Raw genomic sequence first — 21,970 nt, 5'->3', positions numbered from 1 at the left:
GAACCAAGTTGTAGGATCACACTTCTGAATTTCAACACTTACAACAAGCTACAGTAATCAAGAGTGTGGTACTGGCATGAGGACAGACATATAGATTAATGGAATAGAATTGAGAGTCCAGAATATATCCTCGTGTTTATGGTCAACTGATTATTGACAAGGGTGCTAACTAACATAGATTTAATAGGGAAAAAATAGACTTCCCAACAAGTATCCTGGGACAGCTTGATACCTGCATGCAAAAGAATGAAGTTGGATTCCCTTTGCCACACCATACGCAAAAATAAACTCAAAATAGATCATCAATGTAAAGGTAAGAACTAAAACTACAAAACTCTTACAAGAAAATATAGCAGTACATCTTCATGACGCTGGGTTAAGTAAAGCCTCCTTAGATATGACAGCAAAAACATAAGCAATAAAAGGATATTAGACTATAAAAATTTAAAACATGCTTGCTTCAGAGGATACAATCAGGAAAATGAAAAGACAACACACAGAATGGGAGAAAATATTTACAAATCGTGTATCTGATAAGTGACTTGAATCTAGAATACATTTAAAACTATTACTCACAGTAAAATGACAAGTCAATTTAAAAATGAAGGCAAAGGATCTTAAGAAACATTTTTCCAGAGAAAATATACAAATGATCAACAAGCACGTACAAAGATCCTCAACATCATTAGCCATCATGGAAACACAAATCAAACTTCAATGAGATACCGCCTCACGCCCATGAGGATAACTACTGTTAAAAAAACACAAAAAACAGAAATAACAAGTGTTGATGAGGATGTGGAGAAATTGGAACACGTGTGCACTGTTGGTGGAAATGTGAAATGGTGCAGCTACTATGGAAAACAGCATGGCGGTTCCTCAAAAAAAACAAAACAAAAAAACAAATAGAACTACCTTATGACCCAGCAATTCCACTTCTAGGTATATATTCAAAAAACATGAAAACAGGGACTGGAACAGATATTTGAACATCCATGTTCATAGATATATTATTCACAATAGTCAAAAGGTGGAAGGAAGTCAAATGTCCATGGAGTGATGAATAAACAAAATGTGGCATATACATACAATGGAATATTCTTCAGACTTTGACAGGAAGGAAACTGACACATGCTACAACATTGACGAACCTGAGGACATTACGCTAAGTGAAATATGCCAGTCACCAAAGGACAAATACTCTTAAGATTCCACTAATATGAGATACCTAGAAGAGTCAAATTTATAGAGACAGAAAGTAGAATGGGGCTTGCCAGGGGCTGGGGAGAAAGGAGAATGGGGAGCTGTTGTGTAACAGATACAGAATTTCAGTTTTGCAAGATGAACAGAGTTCTATAGATTGGTTACACAACAATATGAATGTAATTAACATTTAAACTTTTTACATTTAAAAATAGTTAAGATGGTAAATTTTATGTTATGCATATTTTGCCACAATTAAAAATAAAACACAAGATACTAATTCACATCCAGTAGGATGACTGTAAGCAAACAGACAGATAATAACAAGTATTGGCGAGGATGTAGAAAAACTGGAACCCTCAAACACTGCTGATGGGAGCATAAAATGGTACAGTCACCTTTGAAAACAATCAGGCAGTTCCTCAAAAGTTTAAACAAATTTACCATAAAAAATAGATTCCAAATTTACCAGCAATTTGACTCATAGGTGTATACCTAAGAGAAATAAAAACATAAAAACCTGTACATGAATGTTCATAGCAGCATTATTCACAATAGCCACAAGGATTAAATAACCCAAATGTTCATCAACAGATGAATGGATACACAAAGTGTGGTCTAGCCAAAGAATGGACTATTATTCAACCATAAAAAGTAATGAAGTACAGATCCCTGCTACCACATTGAAGAACCTTGAAAACACTATGCTAAGTGAAAGAAGTCAGTCACAAAAGACCACATAGTGTATTACTCCATTTATAAAAAATGTCCAGAATAGACAAACCCACAGACAGAAAGTAGATTAAAGGTTACCTAGGGCTGGGGGAGAAGGGAGGAAATGGTTCTTTGGGGGGGGTGATAAAAATGTTCTCAAATTAATTGTGGTAATGGGTGCACGAATCTGTGAATATACTAAAAAAAAAATCACTGAATTTTACACTTGAAATGGGTAAATTACATGGTTTGTGATTATATCGAAATAAAGCTATTATACGTTTAAAAAAAAGAGGGAGATTTACAATAAACTTTATTCTCACTTTTCCATATGTGCAGTTACCAAAATGTAAGGCTTTGCCCAAAGTAAATGTTTCAAAAAGTATTTCAGAACCATAAGGCAATTTCCAAATTAAGTGACAGACTCTCATTCAAACACCAGAAAAAGTACTCTCCAAAAAAGCACTCTGGAAGGCTTATATTCAACCTAGTTCTCCACTGATTTCTAAAACTATTTTCCCTAAATGCATCATTAGGCTTTAAAATCCAAAAATGACTTCTATGTGCTTAGCAATGGTTTATCAAGACTACTTTTTTTACTTATACATTAATTACAATGATCAAAACATATCGAAGAAAATTATTTGTATACCAACCTGGGCGTCCTGTATCTCAGCCATAGATTCTCTATTGATATTTTCTATATCCATGAAGAGTCTATCAATTGCCTCAGATATGCCAGGTGAATCTTCACTTATAATCAGGTTTTCAAGGACCTCTGAAATAACAATAGAGGATAAAAGTGCTATGAACTATGACCAACGGGTAAAAGTAGAAAATCATTTTGAAATCTATCCCTAGATCTTTGATCAAATGAATATAGCATGAAGAAACTTTGAATGATTACCTTAGAATAAAAATCAACTGGAGAAAACATTTCTTTTAGCCAGAAGTACAGTACAACTTTCAAATAAAATTTGTTTCCTGGGAATCACTTGTTTATAACAATCATCATTCTTGTTCTCAGAAAGTAAAATGCACTTCACAAATAGTAATGTTATCATAGATCATCTTAAAACTACAAAATAAAAATTAATAATGTCTTCAAAACTGGAAAATGTACAAATTCTAAAGGCAGACTCAGATATGTGCCCTGTAAAACTGAAATACTTAATACTTTGAAGCATTAGACAGACATAGCTAACTTATCCTGTCTCTGAAGTCTTGACCTTACTTTGTGAGAAAAAAATGACAAGTTCAATTAGTGACAACATTAGCCAGTTACTGAATCTGTACAAATGATGTCACCATTTTCTGAACAGTGTTGGAGAGGCAGTAGAGAAAAAAGAACCCTCGTACACTGTTGGGGTGAATGCAGATTGGTGCAGCTGCTATGGAAAACAGTATGGAGATTCCTTAAAAACTTAAGAATAGAATTACTATACGACCCACCAATCCCTCCTCTGGCTATCTACCTGAAATATTTGAAATATTTTATTCCTAAAGGTATATGTAGCCCTATGTTCACTGTAGCATTATTTAGTAGCCACGACATGGGAACAAGCTAAGTGTCCTTCAATGGATGAATGGCTAAAGAAGACACGGTACATATATACAATGGAATATAACTTGGCCATAAGAAAGGATGAAATACTGCCACTTGTGACAACATGGATGGATCTTGAGATTATCATGCTAAGCGAAATAAGCCAGACAGAAAAAAAACAAGAACTATATGATTTCATTGATATGTGGGATATAAAACAAAAAGCAACAAACAAACAAAACAAACTCATAGACACAGACAACAGAGGGTGGTTATCAGAGGGGAAGGGAGGTGGGGGTAAGATGAAGAGGGTAAAGGGGCCCAAATAAATGGCAGTGGAAGGAGACTATACTTTGGGTGGTGAACACACAATGCAATACACACATGATGTGTTATAGAATTGTGCAGTTGAAACTTATATAATGTATTAACCAATGTCACCCCAATAAATTTAATCTAATTTAAAAAAAAGAAAACGTGGTAAATATATACAATAGAATATTACTCGGCCATAAAGAAGAAGGAAATCTTACCATTTGTGACAACATCATGGACCTAGAGAACATTATGCTAAGTGGAATAAATCTGAGAAAGACAAATACCATAGGATCTCACTTATATGTAGAAATTTAAAACAAGCAAAGAAACACCAAGCTCATAGATACAGAGAACAGGTTGGTTGTGGCCAGAGGGCGGTGGGGGGTCGGGGAGAGCTAACACGGGTGAAGGGAATCAAAGGTACAAACTTCTGTTATAAAATAATTCATGGGGATATAATATACAAAATGGCAACTACAGTCAATAATACTGTTTTGCATATTTGAAAGTTCCTGAGAGTAAATCTTAAAAAGTTTTCATCACAAGAAAAACAAAAATAAAAATAAAAAATCTTTGCAACTATGTATGGTGATGGACTTACTGTGGTGATCATTTCCCAATATATACAAATATCAAATCATTATGTTGTATACGTGAAACTGATCTAATGTTGTAAGTCAGTTATGCCCCAATTTTTTAAAAAAAAAAACTAGGAAAGTTTTGAAAATGATGTTTTTAAAAATCCATGTAGCATTTAAAAAGATTTCTTGAAATGTTCTGAAAAGAAAAATCATTATTTTTTTTAAATTTGAGTTCCTTTTTGTAAAAAAAATCCAAAGGTATTTTACTAGAATACCAGTTACAACTTCTGGTCACATAGTATATGAGACTGTGAAGACATTAATTTTGAGTTGAGCGTGTTCTCTTAATCTTTTATATAATTCATTCTTTGTAAAATAATTCGGTCCTTTCAAAACATATTTTCAGTGTCATTCAGCTGAGCGATTTGATTGACACCAGGTGAGGAATGACAGCACCGCCGCCCTTTAGGGTAAAATGCAGTCAGCAAAGCCGGGTAAGGAGTAGAGATCACGTAGCTGAATAGCTGAGTTACCCTGAGAAGAAGTCTTGCTTCTGGCAGAAGCTCAGAAAAGAGCTTCTCTAAATGCAGCCTATTCCTGAGATCTGAACACAACAAATATGCTGTATTAAGGTTATAGCAAGCAAGATCGTACATTAGAAAAGAAAATGAGTAGATTATCTTCCTGGCTACTAAAATAAACTATGATTTACATGACTTCAGACAATATAATTTAAATGAGATTCATCCTAGTTAAAACTGGGAGAGGTGGGGTGTCGAACAATTGGGACAATTAATTCTGATCGGGTAGACAACATTGTAGGTACAGTACAATAGAAACGAAACATTTTCCCTGTCCTTGAGGAAAGGAGCTTCTGCTACAACATGGAAAAAAATCTATCAACAGTCCTGCCAAGTCTCTCCCTGTGATCTCCGTCAGCTCAACGAGTCACTCAAATGCCAGAGCAGCTCAAAGACCGACCAGGGTCAATTCAAGATTTTACTCCCAGTCACAATGATTTTCTGCAACTTCCTTTGTGAGACAAGAACCAAAAATGACAATAAAATTAACATTTGCATAGTGCTTTATAGTCTCCGAGCTTTTCACATGCATTCTCATTTAGTCATCAATCACTCTGGAAGCGAGATATTTTTATTTTATAAGATGTAGAAACTGAGGCTTAACAAAGTGTCCTGACTTCTCAAAGGTGACACAAACAGAAAGTTAAAGTAGCAAGCGAGGACCTGAACTCAGGCTTTCGAATTTGAAATCCTATCCTTTCCACTACACTAGTTCTGTCGGGAAGAGCGTGGAATGAGTGACAACTGCAAAACAACCAGGAGAGAACAGTCAGAGTGCTATAATTCTGATTGTGGGCTAAGAAAAACTAACCCAGCAAAGGCTGGTTTGAATTAGGACAGCCAAAATATCCAAAGCAGTGTCAAAAGAGCAAACTCTTGGCAAACAGGTTTGGTCACAGGCTAAAAATCACATTGTGAATCGTACTTTCTACATACGGTCAGAGAGACCGTATTTTTCATATACAATGTTCCAGGGTGATCCCCACCGATGAATTGGATCTGGTACAAGAGAATCCACGCAGCGAGTCATAAGGAAGAAGTCAGAGGCAAGTGCATGCACCATAGTTCCGAAAGAATGGCCACAGCAGTGTACTGCAGCTCCGCGCAGCATCTTGGACCTGGAGGGCAGCTAGGAAAGGACACAGGGCAATCTAACTTGGTGAAAATCATGACAAGCAGAAATGCCCACAGCTCCAAAGCTCAACGGGTACCTAGAGCATGTCCCTAGCACGTTAAATCTCAAATCTGATGGCCAATGTGACTTCATTCCAAACCACCCTCTTCCCTACTCCACAATACTGCTATTCTTTGTTGCCAGGAACAGAACTGGCTCAGGGATGACAGCAAACCTAAATCCGGATTCATCAAGAGCTAAATCTATGTCAAGTTTTGGAGGGAAATTGGCTGGGAGGGACAAAAAGAGCTGACAATTAACATGCTAACCAAAAGGAAGCTGCAGCTTGGTTCTGATGAGGAAACACATCCAGTCGCATTCAAGGCACTATACTTTAGAGAATAAAGGACAGAATTATACTGACACTGACCATATTACATCAGAACTCTCAAAAGAGCCACAATCAATCCTGTCAACCAAACACACAGTGTGTAGACACAGCAATGAGTCCAGGCACTGTGTATCTTTCACAATCCTACAAATGCAAGGCCCATAACCCAAGTCACTTTGCCAATTCATCCAACCCTACCCCCAAGCACCTACTTCACAAAGTATCTGTACAGATTACTCTTTTATTCTCATTTGTAGCTGAGCCCTGCTGTTCTGGACTAAGAATCTTCTATTCAGCTAAGATCTGGTTTGTTTTAGTACCATGATTACCAAAGGCTATTTCTATCTATTTAAACAACTTTAATCGATTTCTGTTTACTGAGTGTTAACAATGTACTAGGCACTAGAAGAAAGACTTATCCAAGACACTTGCTCAGTAGATTCACATTTAATCAGACCAGAAACACGTGGAAAGGTTGGGGATGCAGTAGGAAGACTGTAACAACACAGCTGGATTAAGGCTGAATGGATTAGCTAGCCTGAGTATTAAAATTGTGGCAACTCTTCCCAAAGAGGTATTTGAAGGAAAAAAGAAGTCTAAGCTGATTCAACTGTCTCTGTGGTTTCTTATCTCTATACTATTGTAAACTACACACAACACATATAAAATAAAACTTGCTTGCAAAAGAGGTCAAAAGTTTAATAAAATCAAAAGACGGCTCATTTTCCACACAAGATATCTTTAGCCTTTCCATTCCTAATAGAATGCACTAGTTATTTAGAAGATTGCTAAGCAAAATGTCATAAACAATTAGGCATCCTATGAATTGTTTTTGATGGTGATGAAAGAATACAGGAAAGCTTTATGTGCATTTCCAAATCATTATCAGAAATAGGGTCATCCCTGGTGATAGTGTCGCTATTTTTGTGGGCAACACGAATAAAATAGACAAGAGTTCTTTCCTTCACTAAACATTTAATGATAAGGTATTTTGCTAAGCACCAAGGATACCAAATGTAAACAAGACATAGTTCCTTCCCTTGAGCTTAGTCATTTCAGCACAAGACATTCAGGGATACACATATATCGCTCCTCCAATTTTTTAGTTATAAGTCACCTTAAAATTCTAGTAACACTCTAATTTGACAGTTGACGAAAATAAAGCATAATTAAATTGCCCAAGATCAAAGCTATTGGTAGCACAGCATGAACAGAATTCAAGACAACTGCACTCTCTCTGCTCTGGCTGGTGTCTACATTTCTCCTTTTAAAATGCAACAAACATTTATTAAATGCCTGGTATCAGGAAGATACTGGGCATCTTGCTAGAAATACAAAGATGAATGAGGCAGTCTACGCCATTAAGTGGCTCACACTATTACAGGAAATTAAAATGAAAAACTTTACAATGTAATGTAGTAAGTGCTGTGAATACAAGATGCTACAGGAATAAAAAGGAAGAATTGAGTAACTGCCCGTTTGAGAGTTGGGCTATAAGGCTTCGCTGAGGTACTATTTGAGGTGGGTCTTAAAGGATGAGTTGGAGATTTGCCAGGCAACATACTAGAGGGAGAAGCACAGAGGCGTGGAAAAGCACAGCGGGTTCAAATAACCATACGGAGTTGTGTACAGCTGGAGAAAAGGGTAAAGAAAGGTTCCAGGAAACACCATTAGAAAGGTACAGAGAAGCCAGAGCTTGAAACATATTGTATGACATACTATGAAGGTTAAATTCTGTTAGTTATTCCACCTCTTTATTTCAAAAACTGTATTATTTCTACCTATGTATATACCAGGTGACCCCACCAAGTATCTCAATGAGATTTCTGCACAGGTCATAGAGAAATTATTCTGATGACTCAGAACTATGTGGCCCTCTCTTGGGACATTTCTTAATAACTCTGCTATTCCTAAGCTGAGGATTCCATTGTAGCATTTAAAGGAATGGAGGGGGGGGAGTTCAGGAAGGCTTCCAAGTAAAGTCCTTCGAAAAAGGCGAGAGTTACACGATCTGAAGGAAACCAGAGTACATATAAAGTCCTTTGAGATTAAATGAAAGTCTATTATCTTGAGTGAATTTTCCAACTAAAGTTTTTAGTCTAGATTTGCAGTCTAACATGGCAGCCTCATGCAGCTACTGAGTACTTGAAATAAGGTTAGTACAAGTTGAGATGTGCTATAATTGTAAAATACACACCAGATTTCGAAGATTTAGTATTAAAAATAAATGTAAAATAGCTCAGTAACTTTGTATACTGATTACATGTTGAAATATTTTTGATATGTGGGGCTCAAAATATAGTATTAAAAGTATTATTAAAATAATTGCACTTGTTTCTCTTTACTTTTTAAATGTGTCTACTAGAAATTATTTTTAAATCATGTGTAGCTCACATTATATTTCTACTGTACAGGGCTGGTCTAGAATATATTTTGTGACTGACTTCTGAGGATTTGAGGAAATAAACTAGTTAATATCTACCTCCCTAACAGTCATCACTGATTTAACAAAAAAAGTATAAACTTGGATATTTTAACAGACCATAAGGATATTTGTATAACAGCAAAAACAAAGATGTTTGAGAATTCTCTCCAAACTAACCATAGCAAAGGGAATTACAAAGGTTGACAAACAGTTGCCATTCTTTAAGAAGAAATAACCCTCATGTTGAAAAGGAAAAGTGGGCTAAATTATCTTGGTTCGAATATTCTTTTAACACCACTCAACTTTTGGCTTTTCCCATGTTACCTCACCTTCTGTTATGGATGGCCCTGGTGCTTGCCAAGATGAAAAACTTTTTCTGAATCAGAAGGGACAGTTTTAGGAAACCCAGTTTCCAGCCCCTTTGCTATTGTTTCGTAAATTAAGAATGTGGCCTTTTGTAAATCTGTCCTCCAAGAAGGAAATACTCTAGACAATCTGTTGAAACCTGGTTACAAAGGCACTTTACATCTCAGCAAATCCACTCCTAAGTATTTCCCCCAAGAAAAATGAAAACCTAAGTCCTAGGTATTTCCCCCAAGAGAAATGGAAACATAATCATTTTTTAAAAATATATACATGAATATACTTACCAACTTTATTCATGATAGTCAAAAATGTCCATCAAATGACACCTGGATAAACTGTAATATACTCATTCAGTGGAATGCTACTAAGCAGTAAAAACTACTCATATATGCAACCATATGGATGAACCTCAAAATAATTAGCTTAGTGAAAGATACCATAGAAAAACAGAGTACATACTATATTGTTTCACTTATAAACTAGTCTGCAGTGATAGAAATCAAAACAGTGGCTGCCTGGGGTGCACAGTGGTGGTGGGTAGATTAACTGCAAAGGGGAATGAGGGAATTTTCTGAGATAAGAATATTCTATTTCTTGATTGGAGTGGTGGTGATGTGGGTTATAGTTGCCAAAAAAAAAGGTATCAACTATACACTAATACTGTGTGACTTTTCTTACATATGTAAATCATACCTCAATAAAGTTGATTTCTAAGAGAGAAGGAAAAAGAAAAAGGAAGGGGGGAGGGGAGGGGAGCGAAAGAAAGAAAAAGGCCTATAGAGATGAAATCCCTAGAGATTGGAGGTCAGGAGCAGGAGAGCAGCGTGGTGTCAAACTTTGTTCAAAGTCAAGAAGTCAACCTCCAAGGTCAACAGATTTGTCCCCTTTGACCACCTTCACTCATTTTCATCACTCCCCATCACCCGCCAGAAAAACTGTAATCATGTCAGATGAGGAATGTGGTAACTAACCTTCGCGTGGTGATCCTTTTGCAATATATACATATACAAAATCACTATGCTGTATACCTTCAACTTACACAATGTTACATGTATAACGTGTTAGATCTCAATAAAGCTGGGAGGAAAGGTGAACTGGGAACGGAAGTGCATATACAGAGAGCCCTAAGAGCCCTTCCAAGAAATAAACTAGAAATTCTAAGTCTAAGTCTAGGGATAAAGACAAGACAGTTGCCAGACCTCGGATGCATCTGGTGGCAGGACTGGCTGGAGAGTTACAGTAACACCGCCAGCTTCCCAGCTATCACCAACCAGAGTGGCAGAAATGCAAAATGGTCTCTTCAATAAAAGAGAAAAACAGGCAGGTATCACTAAGTCCCCAAACGGAGAAGACTGAAGTTAAACACGTTGGGAAAACTGACCCCGGCACTATGTGATGAATAAAAACATTTGAACTCCTTATAGTTGTGCCATGCATTTAAGTGAGCGGTACTGCAGGGAAGTCCATTCTGGCCCTTGCGGATGGACAGCCGTGGGACACGCACAAGCCTTTGAGCAAGTCCTGTGAAATTAAATTTCTTACTTTCAAAGATCGTGATCCAGAAGTTAAGAAGACTTATTGGCATTCTTGTGCCGTGATGAGGGGCTGATATAGAGGGCATTCAAACACGAAGAGATGGTCAGTTTGGTCAGAGCACCAGAAGTTCCTGCAATCGCTGGAGGCTTCTGCTATGATGTACTTTGGGATAAGAGACTTATTGAAAGGATGCCAAAATAGAGAACAAAAGGCGTGTGCTTTAACTTACAGAGATCTTCCATTTGAAACTCTGCAAGTTGATGCACAAATGGCATTAGAAATATTTCAACACAACAAGTATAAAATAGACTTCCTAAAAGAGAAGCCAGCTCAGAACCCTGAGAGAAGAGCCAAGCTACACAGGTTTGGTGATTTCACTGACGTGCGTGAGGGCCCTCTTGCTACAAGGACAAATATTTGTTTCCAGTATGATGTGTCTGCAGTTCACAAGCTTCACGCCACCCAGTCAAGTCTTGTTTGAAGATTCCAAGGTCTCTCTTTACCTGTTCGCTTAAGAGCACATTTTTCAAGATGGGACAACGTATTGGAAAGGCCTTGGAAAATGGTAACTGAAGATCAAACTAAACCTACAGAGGGAAGTGCATCTACTTAGTAACTTCCTAAAATTTAAGCAAGTATCGTAAATTAAAATAAAACTTTTCTATGTAAAAAACAATTAAATCTCCAATCACAGAATGGGATTCATGTAAGAAAAGGAATCAGATTCTTGCATTTATGTATTCAAAACTAACTGCACTAATATATGCAAGGCAAGATGTAGCTTAACAGCAGCATGTATTTTAAAAAAATACTGAAGGTCTTTCAGTAGCAAATTGGTCAAAATGAGTCATTAGTGTGGTTTAACTACCTCAACCCAAAAAAAGAGAAAAATTCAATCTTAGCTCCATCAATATTTAAAGAGAAAGATGATCACTCCCAAATCTAAAGAGAAAGATTATTTTGCACTGATCATATCAAACCTAGAGAACTGTGTTCTGTTGTGGGTACCACACTTTAAGGAATAACATGAAAAGAACATGTTTGAAGAACAGCACACAAAATGATGAGGAGACTAGAAACCATATAATATGAGGAACGAGTAAACCAAGTAAGAATGCTTAATCTGAAGAAAAGACTTCCCAGGGGACATAAGTATCTTCAAATAGCTGAAGAGCTGACCTCCAGAAAAGGAGCTAAACTTATTTAGCGCCAACGGGTGTAACTTAGACCAATTTCTATTCCTTCTTGGCCATGAAACTGGTTGGAATTGTTGGTACAAAAAGATGGATGTTGGGGCGGCCGGTTAGCTCAGTTGGTTGGAGCGCGGTGCTCTTAACAACAAGGTTGCCGGTTTGATCCCCACATGGGCCACTGTGAGCTGCGCACTGCGCAACTAGATTGAAACAATTACTTGACTTGGAGCTGATGGGTCCTAGAAAACACACTTAAAATAAAGTTTAAAAAAAGAAGATGGATGCTATATCAATTGTCCCTATGAAGACAATGAGCTAAGGCTATCACATGGCCTTTTGTAGTCCATTTTCACAAAACCTGACTAAAAGGTTATGCGTGCACAAGACAAAAAAATGGCCAATAAACCTATGAAAATACACCCAACTTCACTAGTTATCAGGGAAATGCAAATTAAAACAACATCCACGTAAGATGATAACATCAGGGAAAATGAAGCTAGCTGAAGGGTATATTGGAACTCTGCACTATCTCTGCAACATTTCTGTGAATCTAAAATTATCCCAAAATGTTAATTAAAACAACACCCCTCATATCTGAAAATTTTTTTAAGTCTGACAATATCAAATATTAGCAAGTGTATAGGGAAAAGAGAAAGGGAGAGGGAGAATAAATTGTTAAAAACTACTTTAGACAGCAACTTGGCAATATTTATAAAGTTCAAGATGCTCATGGCTTTTGACCTGGCAGTTCCACAAGTCAGCAGCAGTTCCACCTAAATGTAGACCCTAAAAGAGCACTGCCACTATAGGGCTGTTGAGCATTTGAAATGTGGCAAGATATACTGTAAGAAAATATGTACCAGACTGCAAACTTTGTACCAAAAAAAATTAAAATATCTCATTAACAACTTTTGTAGATTACAGGTTGAAATGATAACATTTTGGATATACTGAGCTAAATCATTTGTGTTGTTAAAATTAATTTCATCTGTTTAACCTTTTTAATGTGGCTACTAGAAAATATAAAATTGTGTTTGCACTTTTCAATTGGACAGCACTGCCCTGAAGCCTCACCTACCAGTGCTCAAGAAATAAATCAGTTTAGCGGGTCATTACCAGCAGTTTTTAATGAAAAAGCATAAAACAGAATATATTATAGCCTACTGCATGTAATAAAGGTAAAACTGTTTCATTAACTTTTGATACAGCATGTATGTGCTGGGATATGATGTAAAATATCTTTCCTTGCCATGGGTGGTGGTCAAAAATGTTTGAAAAGGGGGAGGTCAGTTGGCTCAGTTGGTTACAGTGCGGTGCTCTTAACAACAAGGTCACCAGTTCGATCCCCGCATGGGCCACTGTGAGCTGCGCCCTCCATAACCTGATTGAAATAACTACTTGACTTGGAGCTGATGGGTCCTGGAAAAACACACTTAAATAAATAAAAGTTTAAAAGAAAAATATTTGAAATGCTCCCACTAAACTCTCCAAAACACAATGTTCACTGTTCTGTTGCTCGCAATAGCAAGTATCTGAAACACTCATACACCCAATAAAAGAGACTGAATAAATAAATTGTGGTATACTTCTTATATTCAATGTAGTACTAATCAGCAGTGAAAAATAAATGAACTAGAGCTAAAATATCCATATGGGTAAATATCCAAAAAGATAATGCTGAGCAAAAAAAGACAAGTTGCAGGAAAAAAATCATATAACTAGTATATAGTGATCTTTTAGTTCTTTGAAATATGAAACGTCTGAAACATATGGCAAACTGTTCAGATTCAACAAAACTTACTGATAGGTATACAGGTGTTCATTATATTATTCTCTATACTTGTCTGAGTGCTTCAAATATTTATGTAAATAACACATACTTAAAACTCAATCCCTATTCCATGTTTATATCTTTAAGATACTATATCCTAAATTAAAACTTAAGATAGGTGGTAGTGGACTTTGCTGTTGTTTTAAAATGACAAGCATTAAAAAATAAATAAATAAATAAATAAAAATAAAATAAAATAAAAAAATGACAAGCATTAACTAAATATTGACCTAAACTTTTTTAAATCATAGATTGGTAGTCACCCTGGTTAAAAGGAAATGCCATAAATTCTCCCACATCTGGCATGGCTGAGGAATCTGGTGTTCTGGTGAATCAAATTGCTTTTGTTTATTAAGAATTCCCAAAAATACCCTACATGGATTACCAATTTTCAAAAGAATTAAGATACAATAAAATGCACTTAAACCTGAAACTACACAGAATATAATTTATTTTTCACTGATGATTATGGAAAGGCACTTCAGGATCTTGCAGTTAATTTTTTTAATGTACTTTTGATGCAGTAGATTTCTATTTCAGATTAAACCAGTGTTATTTTGCATGCCATAAAAACCCTGAGAGAACAAGCTATGAATTGTGAAGTCTGTTTCCCTATACTACCTTATAAAAGGGTCCCAGCGTCTTAAAACATCTACATTGTTTTTCTGGTACATTAATGAGAAAACTTGGAGCTATGGATACTCCAGAGAGATAAAATTCAGAAACAAAATACATTTAGAAGATCTTAGATAAAGCAGAAAAAAGTTTGACATTTTCGTTACTATCATGTAAAGCTATATACCTTTAAAGTCCATGGAATGAAAATCAACATTGTCCATTTTTAAATCGCTGGCTCAGGCCTATAAAATAAGAAAACATTTTAATATTCTGTTCTTTATCCTCCAATTTCTCAACAAATTTCTTTTAAGTCTAATTTTACCAGTTACTTGTTATTCAAAGGGAGAAAAATGCTGAGGAAATGAAAAAAAAAAAAACGACAGAAAAAGTAGTTAGTGAGGAGCGGGGCCAGGCCATTAGCGACTTCAACCTGCTGGAAGGAAATGTTCATCCCAAGTTTTTTTTTCCCATAATCTGCCCAGCCAAGTGGAAACCAGAGCTCAGGGCCCCGTGATTGGTCTGGCTGGCGCTCACTGCCTCCTTCTAATTGGTTCAAAATCCCCCTCCAGCCGTCCAATCACTCACGGTTCTCCCCTCCCCCACTGCGCCACTCCCAAAGGTCAGCAGCGAGCGCCTCAGCGCCCCTCCCCCAAAGGTCACCAACCGTCCATCGTGCTTCGATGGCATTTCACTTCCAAACTACCAGAAGTACTATCTCCCACCAACAGTACCCACCCCCCAAATGCTCCCCATATTTCACTCAAGTCAAAAAAAACCTCTTTGCTCGTCATCCTTCGCTTGAGAGTCACCTACGGCCGGGCGCTCCGCGATTCCAAATCATCGCCTCAGGGCCACTCTTAAAAAATGTTGATCTAATGGCCAGATCTTCTTGCTAGTTATAAACCACTCAACTAACCGGTCCCTGACCCTCCTTTAAGCCTTCCTACCTACTAAATCACTCACCTCAGCCGAGACCGCCAACGTCACAGCGTCCGTCCAGTGTCCGTCTTCACCACGAACAACACGACGCTCTTCGACGCTCGTCGACGCTCGTACAGCTCCTCCCCTCGTTACGCCACACCCGTTTGGCCTTTACGCCCTGTCGCAAAGCTTAAACCTTAAGGCGCACTCTAGGCTTTACGTCCTAGGGATGCGGGTTAGAGCGCCGGGGTGAGAAATCACTGAGACTAAGTATGGTGCTTACTGCAATTATTGAGGGAAGATTGTGGACGGCCAGTGTTACAGGAAAGAGGAGAGCAGGCTTTTAAAAGAAAGAAAAGGGGAGGAAGAATAGAGAGAAGGGGAGGAGGGAGGGAGGAAGAAAGTAAACAATGTTGCCCACTGGTTATTCAAGACTGCAAAGATCAGAAATATCAGAAATTGAAACTGAAAAACCCTGCATTTCTAACACTGTTTCTGCTGCCTTCCCTTGTCAAACCTAAAAGAAACTGGGTCGTATGGTAATTCTATTCGTAATTTCTTGAGGAACCTCCACACTGCCTTCCATAGCGGCTGCACCAGTCTGCATTCCCACCAACAGTGGATGAGGGTTCCTTTTTCTCCACAGCCTCTCCAACACTTGTTATTACTTGGAGAAAAGGGTAAAGGGGGTCAAATATAAGGTGATGGGAAGGAGATTTGACTTTGGGTGGTGAGCACACAATACACTATATAGATAATGTATGACAGAATTGTACACTTCAGACCTATATAATTGTATTAACTAATGTCACCTTAATAAATTTAATTGAAGAAACAAAAATAAAGGAAACGACCTAATGATTCCCCGACAGGCTCACAGTCAGAACAGTAGTCTGACCCATCTCCAAACAAATTGTTTTGGGGATGGGAGTGGAATAAATCAACAAGTTTGATTGCTGCTAAATTTGTGGGTAATGCTTGCAGCCAAGCAGTTGGCTTCTACTGAAATCTCCATTCAGAGGCCATAGTGTTAAGGCATAATGCCTCCTAACTTGGACAGCAACCCAAAATCAAAACATTAACAAGCCTCCCATTTCTTAACACACCCCTCTTTTAAGCCTGGTGGAAAGGGCAGTAGAGTATCCCACAGTTGACTGAGTCCTCATGCATTATAGACTGTGTGACCCATTGCTAGCTACTTAAAATCTCAGTGCCTCAATTTCCTCATCTGTAAAATGGGAGTAAAAGTAGTTCTAGGCTTCTAGTTCAATGGAATAGTGTACATAAAGCATCTAGAACAGTGGCTGGCATATATTGATACTTAACTAATGTTAGTTCCCATTATCATTCCCCATTTCCTGGTTGGCAAACCCAGGGCTCCCAACTTCCATCATCCCACCCAGGCCCCTAGCTCTACCATGACTTCTTTGTTCATGGCTGAACAGATGAACAAACAGGGCAATAATTAGACCTCAGTTCTCAAGTCTAGAGTGGCCCTTTCACATGCATCTGAGAGTTCGTAGTGATTAATGATGTCTGTAGTAGATGCATGTTATATTATCCAAGATTATATTAGGCATACAGGAATTAAATGACTCTACTGATTAATACTGATTGTAAATATGACTCCAAAGTGAGGAGTACGGAGCTGACAGTACTACACTGAAAGAGCCAGTGAATAAAGGAAAATATGCAGAAATGGTGAAAACCCTTATGTTGTGTGGGTATCTCCAATGCTTTTTTTTTCCCAACCAAATGGCCTCCTTAGATGTTACAATTAAGTGAGAATTAAAAGAGACCGAAAAAAGAAGTAAAAGAAAGAGAAGAGGAAAGACGATAAAAGAAGCAGGTGCCTATTGAGGAGGATATGCAAGAGTGAGTGTAGTAAATGTCGTTAAGTGGCATTCGGCATGCTGGAGTTATCCTCCCTTACCCTAGCATAAACTACAATTTTTCTGCTCCTACCATTAACAAACAGATGCAGAAATGGTGAAATAGATAGTACTTAAGGCAGGTGAACAGCTTGGACACTAATAAGAGCTTATTAAGACTCTCATTAATAGAATGGATTAAAGGGGAGAAAGCAACCAAGAATGCAAATTAGTTAATAAGGTAGCATTAAACCTTGTTAAAAGAAGAAAAACACTTTCAGAATAAATATGCAATTATAGTCAGGAAAATTCTAAATACGAAAGTAATAATGCAGTAAGGGAGAGGGGCTTGTTCTAGCAGATATTAAAACTACCATAAATAAAATTATATGATAATACTGCAGACAAATAGAACAAAATAGAGTCCAGAAACAGACCCAAATATATACAGAAATGATTTGGATCAGTAGGGGAAAGAATTATTCAGGAAAAAAGGATTGAAACAACCGGATAGCCATTAAAAAAAATAATAAAACAAGATCCCTGCCTGACTTCACATACCAAAAAAATGATGTATTAATCTTAAATTTCTGAAAGAAAATGTGGGTGAATATTTAATAAACACAATGGCAAGATCTAAACATGACCTGAAAACCAGAATAAAAAGGAAAAATAATGATAAGTTTTACAACATAAAATTTTAAATCTTCTGAATGGCACTATAAGCAAGGTTGAAAGACAAACCATAGACTAGAAAAAGGACTTTTCAACATATGTAATGGATAAACCGTTAACATATCTAACAAAAAAGGAGCTCTTAAAAAGAAAAAGGCAACACTCTAGCAAATAAATTTGCAAAGGACATGATCAGACCATTTACACAGGCAGAAATATAAATAGCCAATAAACACATGAAAAGATATTCAACCTCACCAGTTATCAAAGAAATGCAAGTTAAATCAAGGTAATTTTTTTTCATTTATCAGATTGGCAAAGATTACGAAGATTAACAAAACCTCAAATTGGCAAGAGACACAAAACAGGCGCTCTTATGCACCACTGGTAGGAGTGCAAACTATTGCAACTTTTCTGGGCGGCAGGTTGGCAATGCGTACCAAAATCTTCAATGAGTGGCTCGCTCGCTCGCTGGCTGGCTGCAGCTGGCTCCCATTCCAAGTCCTCTTACCGCTCACAATGGAAGAAGAAATTGCCGCGCTCGTCATTGACAATGGCTCTGGCATGTGCAAAGCTGGCTTTGCTGGCGATGACGCCCCCCGGGCCGTCTTCCCATCCATCGTGGGGCGCCCCCGACATCAGGGCGTCATGGTGGCATGGGGCAGATGAACAGCTGCGGGGGCCAACGAGGCCCAGGCAAGCGCTCCATCCTGACCCTCAGGTACCCCATCCAGCATGGCACTGTCATCAACTGGGACGACGTGGAGAAGATCTGGACCACACTTTCTACAGTGAGCTGCGTGTGGCCGCAGAGGCCAACAGGGATAAGATGACTCTGACCGTGTTCAAGACCCCAGCCATGCACGTGGCCATCCAGGCCGTGCTGTCCCTGTAGGCCTCTGGCCGCATCCCTGGTGTTGTTACGGACTCTGGGGACAGGCTCACCCACGCTGTGCCCATCTACGAAGCGTACGCCCTCCCCCACGCCATCCTGCGTCTGGACCTAGCTGGCCGGTACCTGACCGACTACCTCATGAAGATCCTCACAGAGCGTGGCTACAGCTTCCCCACCACAGCAGAGCAGGAAATCGCCCTGCTATGTCGCCCTGGCCTTTGAGCAGGAGATGGCCACCGCTGCGTCGTCGTCCTCCTTGGAGAAGAGCTACGAGTTGCCAGACGGGCAGGTGATCACCATCGGCAACGAGCGGTTCCGGTGTCCAGAGGCGCTCTTCCAGCCCTCCTTCCTGGGTAGGTGTCAGGAGCTCCACTTGAGGCTGCTGAGAGGCCTGCACTGTCTGCCCTTCAACTTGAAAGGGGGGAGGCACGAGTGCTAAGGGAGAGCTTTGTCTCTTAGGTATGGAGTCCTGTGGCATCCACGAGACCACATTTAACTCTATCATGAAGTGTGACGTCGACATCCGGAAGGACCTGTACGCCAACACGGTGCTGTCTGGTGGGACCACCATGTACCCCGGCATCGCCGACAGGATGCAGAAGGAGATCACGGCCCTGGCCCCCAGCACCATGAAGATCAAGGTGAGTCAAGTGTAGCTGTGGCGGGCTGGGGGGCCTTGTTGGGAAGGCAGTGCCACGAGCTAATAAAGCCACGCTCTTGTCTCCCCAGATCATTGCACCGCCAGAGCGCAAGTACTCGGTGTGGATCGGCGGCTCCATCCTGGCCTCGCTGTCCACGTTCCAGCAGATGTGGATCAGCAAGCAGGAGTACGACGAGTCGGGCCCCTCCATTGTGCACCGCAAGTGCTTCTAGGCGGACTGCGAGCGCATGTGCAGCGTCTGCTGCAGGAGTTGCCGGAAGTCTGTTTGCCCTGGCAGACGTGCTAGCCTCATGAAACTGGAATAAGCCTTCGAAAAGAAATTGTCCTTGAAGCTAGTATCTGACGTCAGCACTGGACTGTAGACCTGGTTGCTGATTTTGTCCTGTTGCTTATTTTTATTCAAGTTAACTGTTCCCTTGGTATATGTTTAATACCCTGTACATATCTTTGATTTAAACCCCTAGTGCATGCGGCTTGCTCACTTGCTGGCTGAAGCAAGGAAATGCTTATGCGAGAGAAGCCCAGAGGCTTGGTGATCTGTGAGACCATGCATTTCTGGATCTGTGCAGGGTATTAATGTGCAGAGCCGCCTATTCCAGAATTTCTCCAGAGGCTGGCAAGAGTCCTGAAGCATTGTCATTTCTGTCCTGCCGGTCTGACGGGGGTTGGGAAGGTCTGAGCATTAGGACCCCTTTTCCTTTCTTAGCTGATGTTTTTCTGCCAGAACACTTGGGTTGTTACTTCCTTTGAGTTGGAAAACTGTTTGCATTTACACCTGTAAATTTATTCATCCTTTTAATTTACGTAAGGTTTTTGTATGTAATTCTCAATTCTTGAAGAGATGACAACAAATTTTTATTTTCTACTGTCATGTGAGAACATTAGGCCCCAGCAAACACGTCATTCTGAGGAAAATAAAGTGCTGCAGTAAAAGAAAAAAAAAATCCTAAATGCGTGTGCGTGTACCTTGTTACCCAACAATTCCTTTTCTAGGAGTTTTCCTAAAGAAGAAATTGGAAAATTTTGCAAAGGTAGATTAACAAAAGCGTTTACTGAAGCATTGTAAACCACTTAATGTTCACCTAGTTAAATATGGACTCGTTATACAGTTAGGATGTATTAGCACCATAGAGTGGAATACTTATACAGCCTTTTAAAACACTGGCAAATGCCTATATCCTACAGTTGAGTTTCAAAAAGAGAAAAGTTAGCAACTGCTTAAAAAAGATATAATTTGAGTGGCTAAAAAAATTCTTGGAATGGTTTCCACCTGGGTATGAATGGGGGGAGAGACGGAAGTGGCCACAGGGACCAACTAATCCCACTAATATGTAAATTGGAAAAAAAAAAAGAAAGGAAAAAACTTTACTCAAGAGGTATATAATTAAGTCAAATGGTATGCACATTTGAACAACATTCTCCGGAAGAGCATTTACCAAAGTGTTATCAATGTTTATCTTTGAGTAGTGGGATTTGGGAGAATCTTTACTTTTGTCTTTATATTTTTCAGTTTTTCAATTTCCTACAATGAACACATTTTTATGATTAGGGGAGAAAAAGAGAAGCTATTTTCATTTTTACAAATCCACAGGAAGATAAGGGAGTTTTTATCTGATGAGCATGTGTTTTCCCAATAAAATGTGGGGCAAAGTCAACAGCAGAGTAGGAGGGAAAGATTGGCAGAATGTGACTAGGTAAGAAACAGTTGTTTCAGAGAGCAGGGGAATCTGACAAAAAAAAAAGGATTCCCAGCACAATTGAGGGCCTAGTGAAAGTTGCTGATTGCCTCCACCAATGACATGAAAATATGGAGATGTTTGGATTCCTCCGGGTGGGGTGGAGGGACATAGTTCTATGGTACTATTGCCTGGAAAGCTGAGGGTATTTGCAAGAGAGATAATGGTAATATATTCAGGAATTAAGTGGGAAAGGGAGCAAGCAAAGGTTGGAGGGAACTGATAAAAAAGACAGAAAGTATATGTGGGCGGGGGGAGGGGAGGGGAGAATGAATTCAAGGACTCATGAGGTCAAAGAATGGTTGCATTGGGGATACTGGAGCACGGAGCTGGGGAAGTTTGGGGACTTGGGGACAGACAACTTGATGTTTGAATTAGTGATTTCTGAGGTGTACATTCTGGCAAGATCTAGGGTACAACCACGTGAATAAGTAGCTGAGGTGTGATTCCTTGAACCAAATCACAGACACTCTCTCCCTCACATATTATAACACACTCATCCACACACTTCTTGCTCTTCAATTGCAGGCCCTGGAATTATGGCCTTCAAGAATCTGACTGGGTGGGGTGGGGTTGGTAGATGAGGGTAAAGGGGATACAAGATATGATGATAGAAAGCGAACTGACTCTGGGTGGTGAGCACACAATGTGATGTGTAGATGATGTATTACAGAATTGTACACCTGAAACCTATGTAACTTTATTAATATTGTCACCCCAATAAATTTTAATTTAAAAAAAAGAGCCTGACTGGAATCTACCTTTCCTGCCTTATTTTTCTACTTCACTCCCTC

General features: G+C 38.9%; 1 protein-coding gene and 2 pseudogenes across 3 annotated transcripts in view; 2 read left to right on the top strand and 1 right to left on the bottom strand.

The window, feature by feature from the left end:
- Positions 1 to 6,006, bottom strand: part of TEX11 (testis expressed 11) — a gene marked incomplete at both ends in the record, with an annotated part of 146,162 nt that extends 140,156 nt beyond the window's left edge. Inside the window, 2 exons of the mRNA XM_081042256.1 lie at positions 2,574 to 2,695; positions 5,880 to 6,006. Of these exons, the coding sequence (XP_080898382.1) occupies positions 2,574 to 2,695; positions 5,880 to 6,006 (249 nt within the window). The remainder of the gene's footprint in view (positions 1 to 2,573; positions 2,696 to 5,879) is intronic.
- Positions 6,007 to 10,523: 4,517 nt separating this feature from the next.
- On the top strand, positions 10,524 to 11,256 carry LOC308494483 (large ribosomal subunit protein mL39-like; annotated as a pseudogene). Its single transcript has one exon. The product of its transcript is annotated as a large ribosomal subunit protein mL39-like (transcript).
- Positions 11,257 to 18,399: 7,143 nt separating this feature from the next.
- Positions 18,400 to 19,724, top strand: LOC308495240 (actin, cytoplasmic 2-like; annotated as a pseudogene). Its single transcript has 3 exons — positions 18,400 to 19,132; positions 19,239 to 19,420; positions 19,509 to 19,724. The product of its transcript is annotated as an actin, cytoplasmic 2-like (transcript).
- Positions 19,725 to 21,970: the final 2,246 nt, after the last annotated feature.

Source organism: Rhinolophus hipposideros (genome assembly GCF_964194185.1).
Source record: "Rhinolophus hipposideros genome assembly, chromosome: X".
Lineage (NCBI taxonomy): Eukaryota > Metazoa > Chordata > Mammalia > Chiroptera > Rhinolophidae > Rhinolophus > Rhinolophus hipposideros.
Note: the sequence above shows the minus strand (reverse complement) of the source record. Positions and strands in the feature narration are given on the sequence as shown.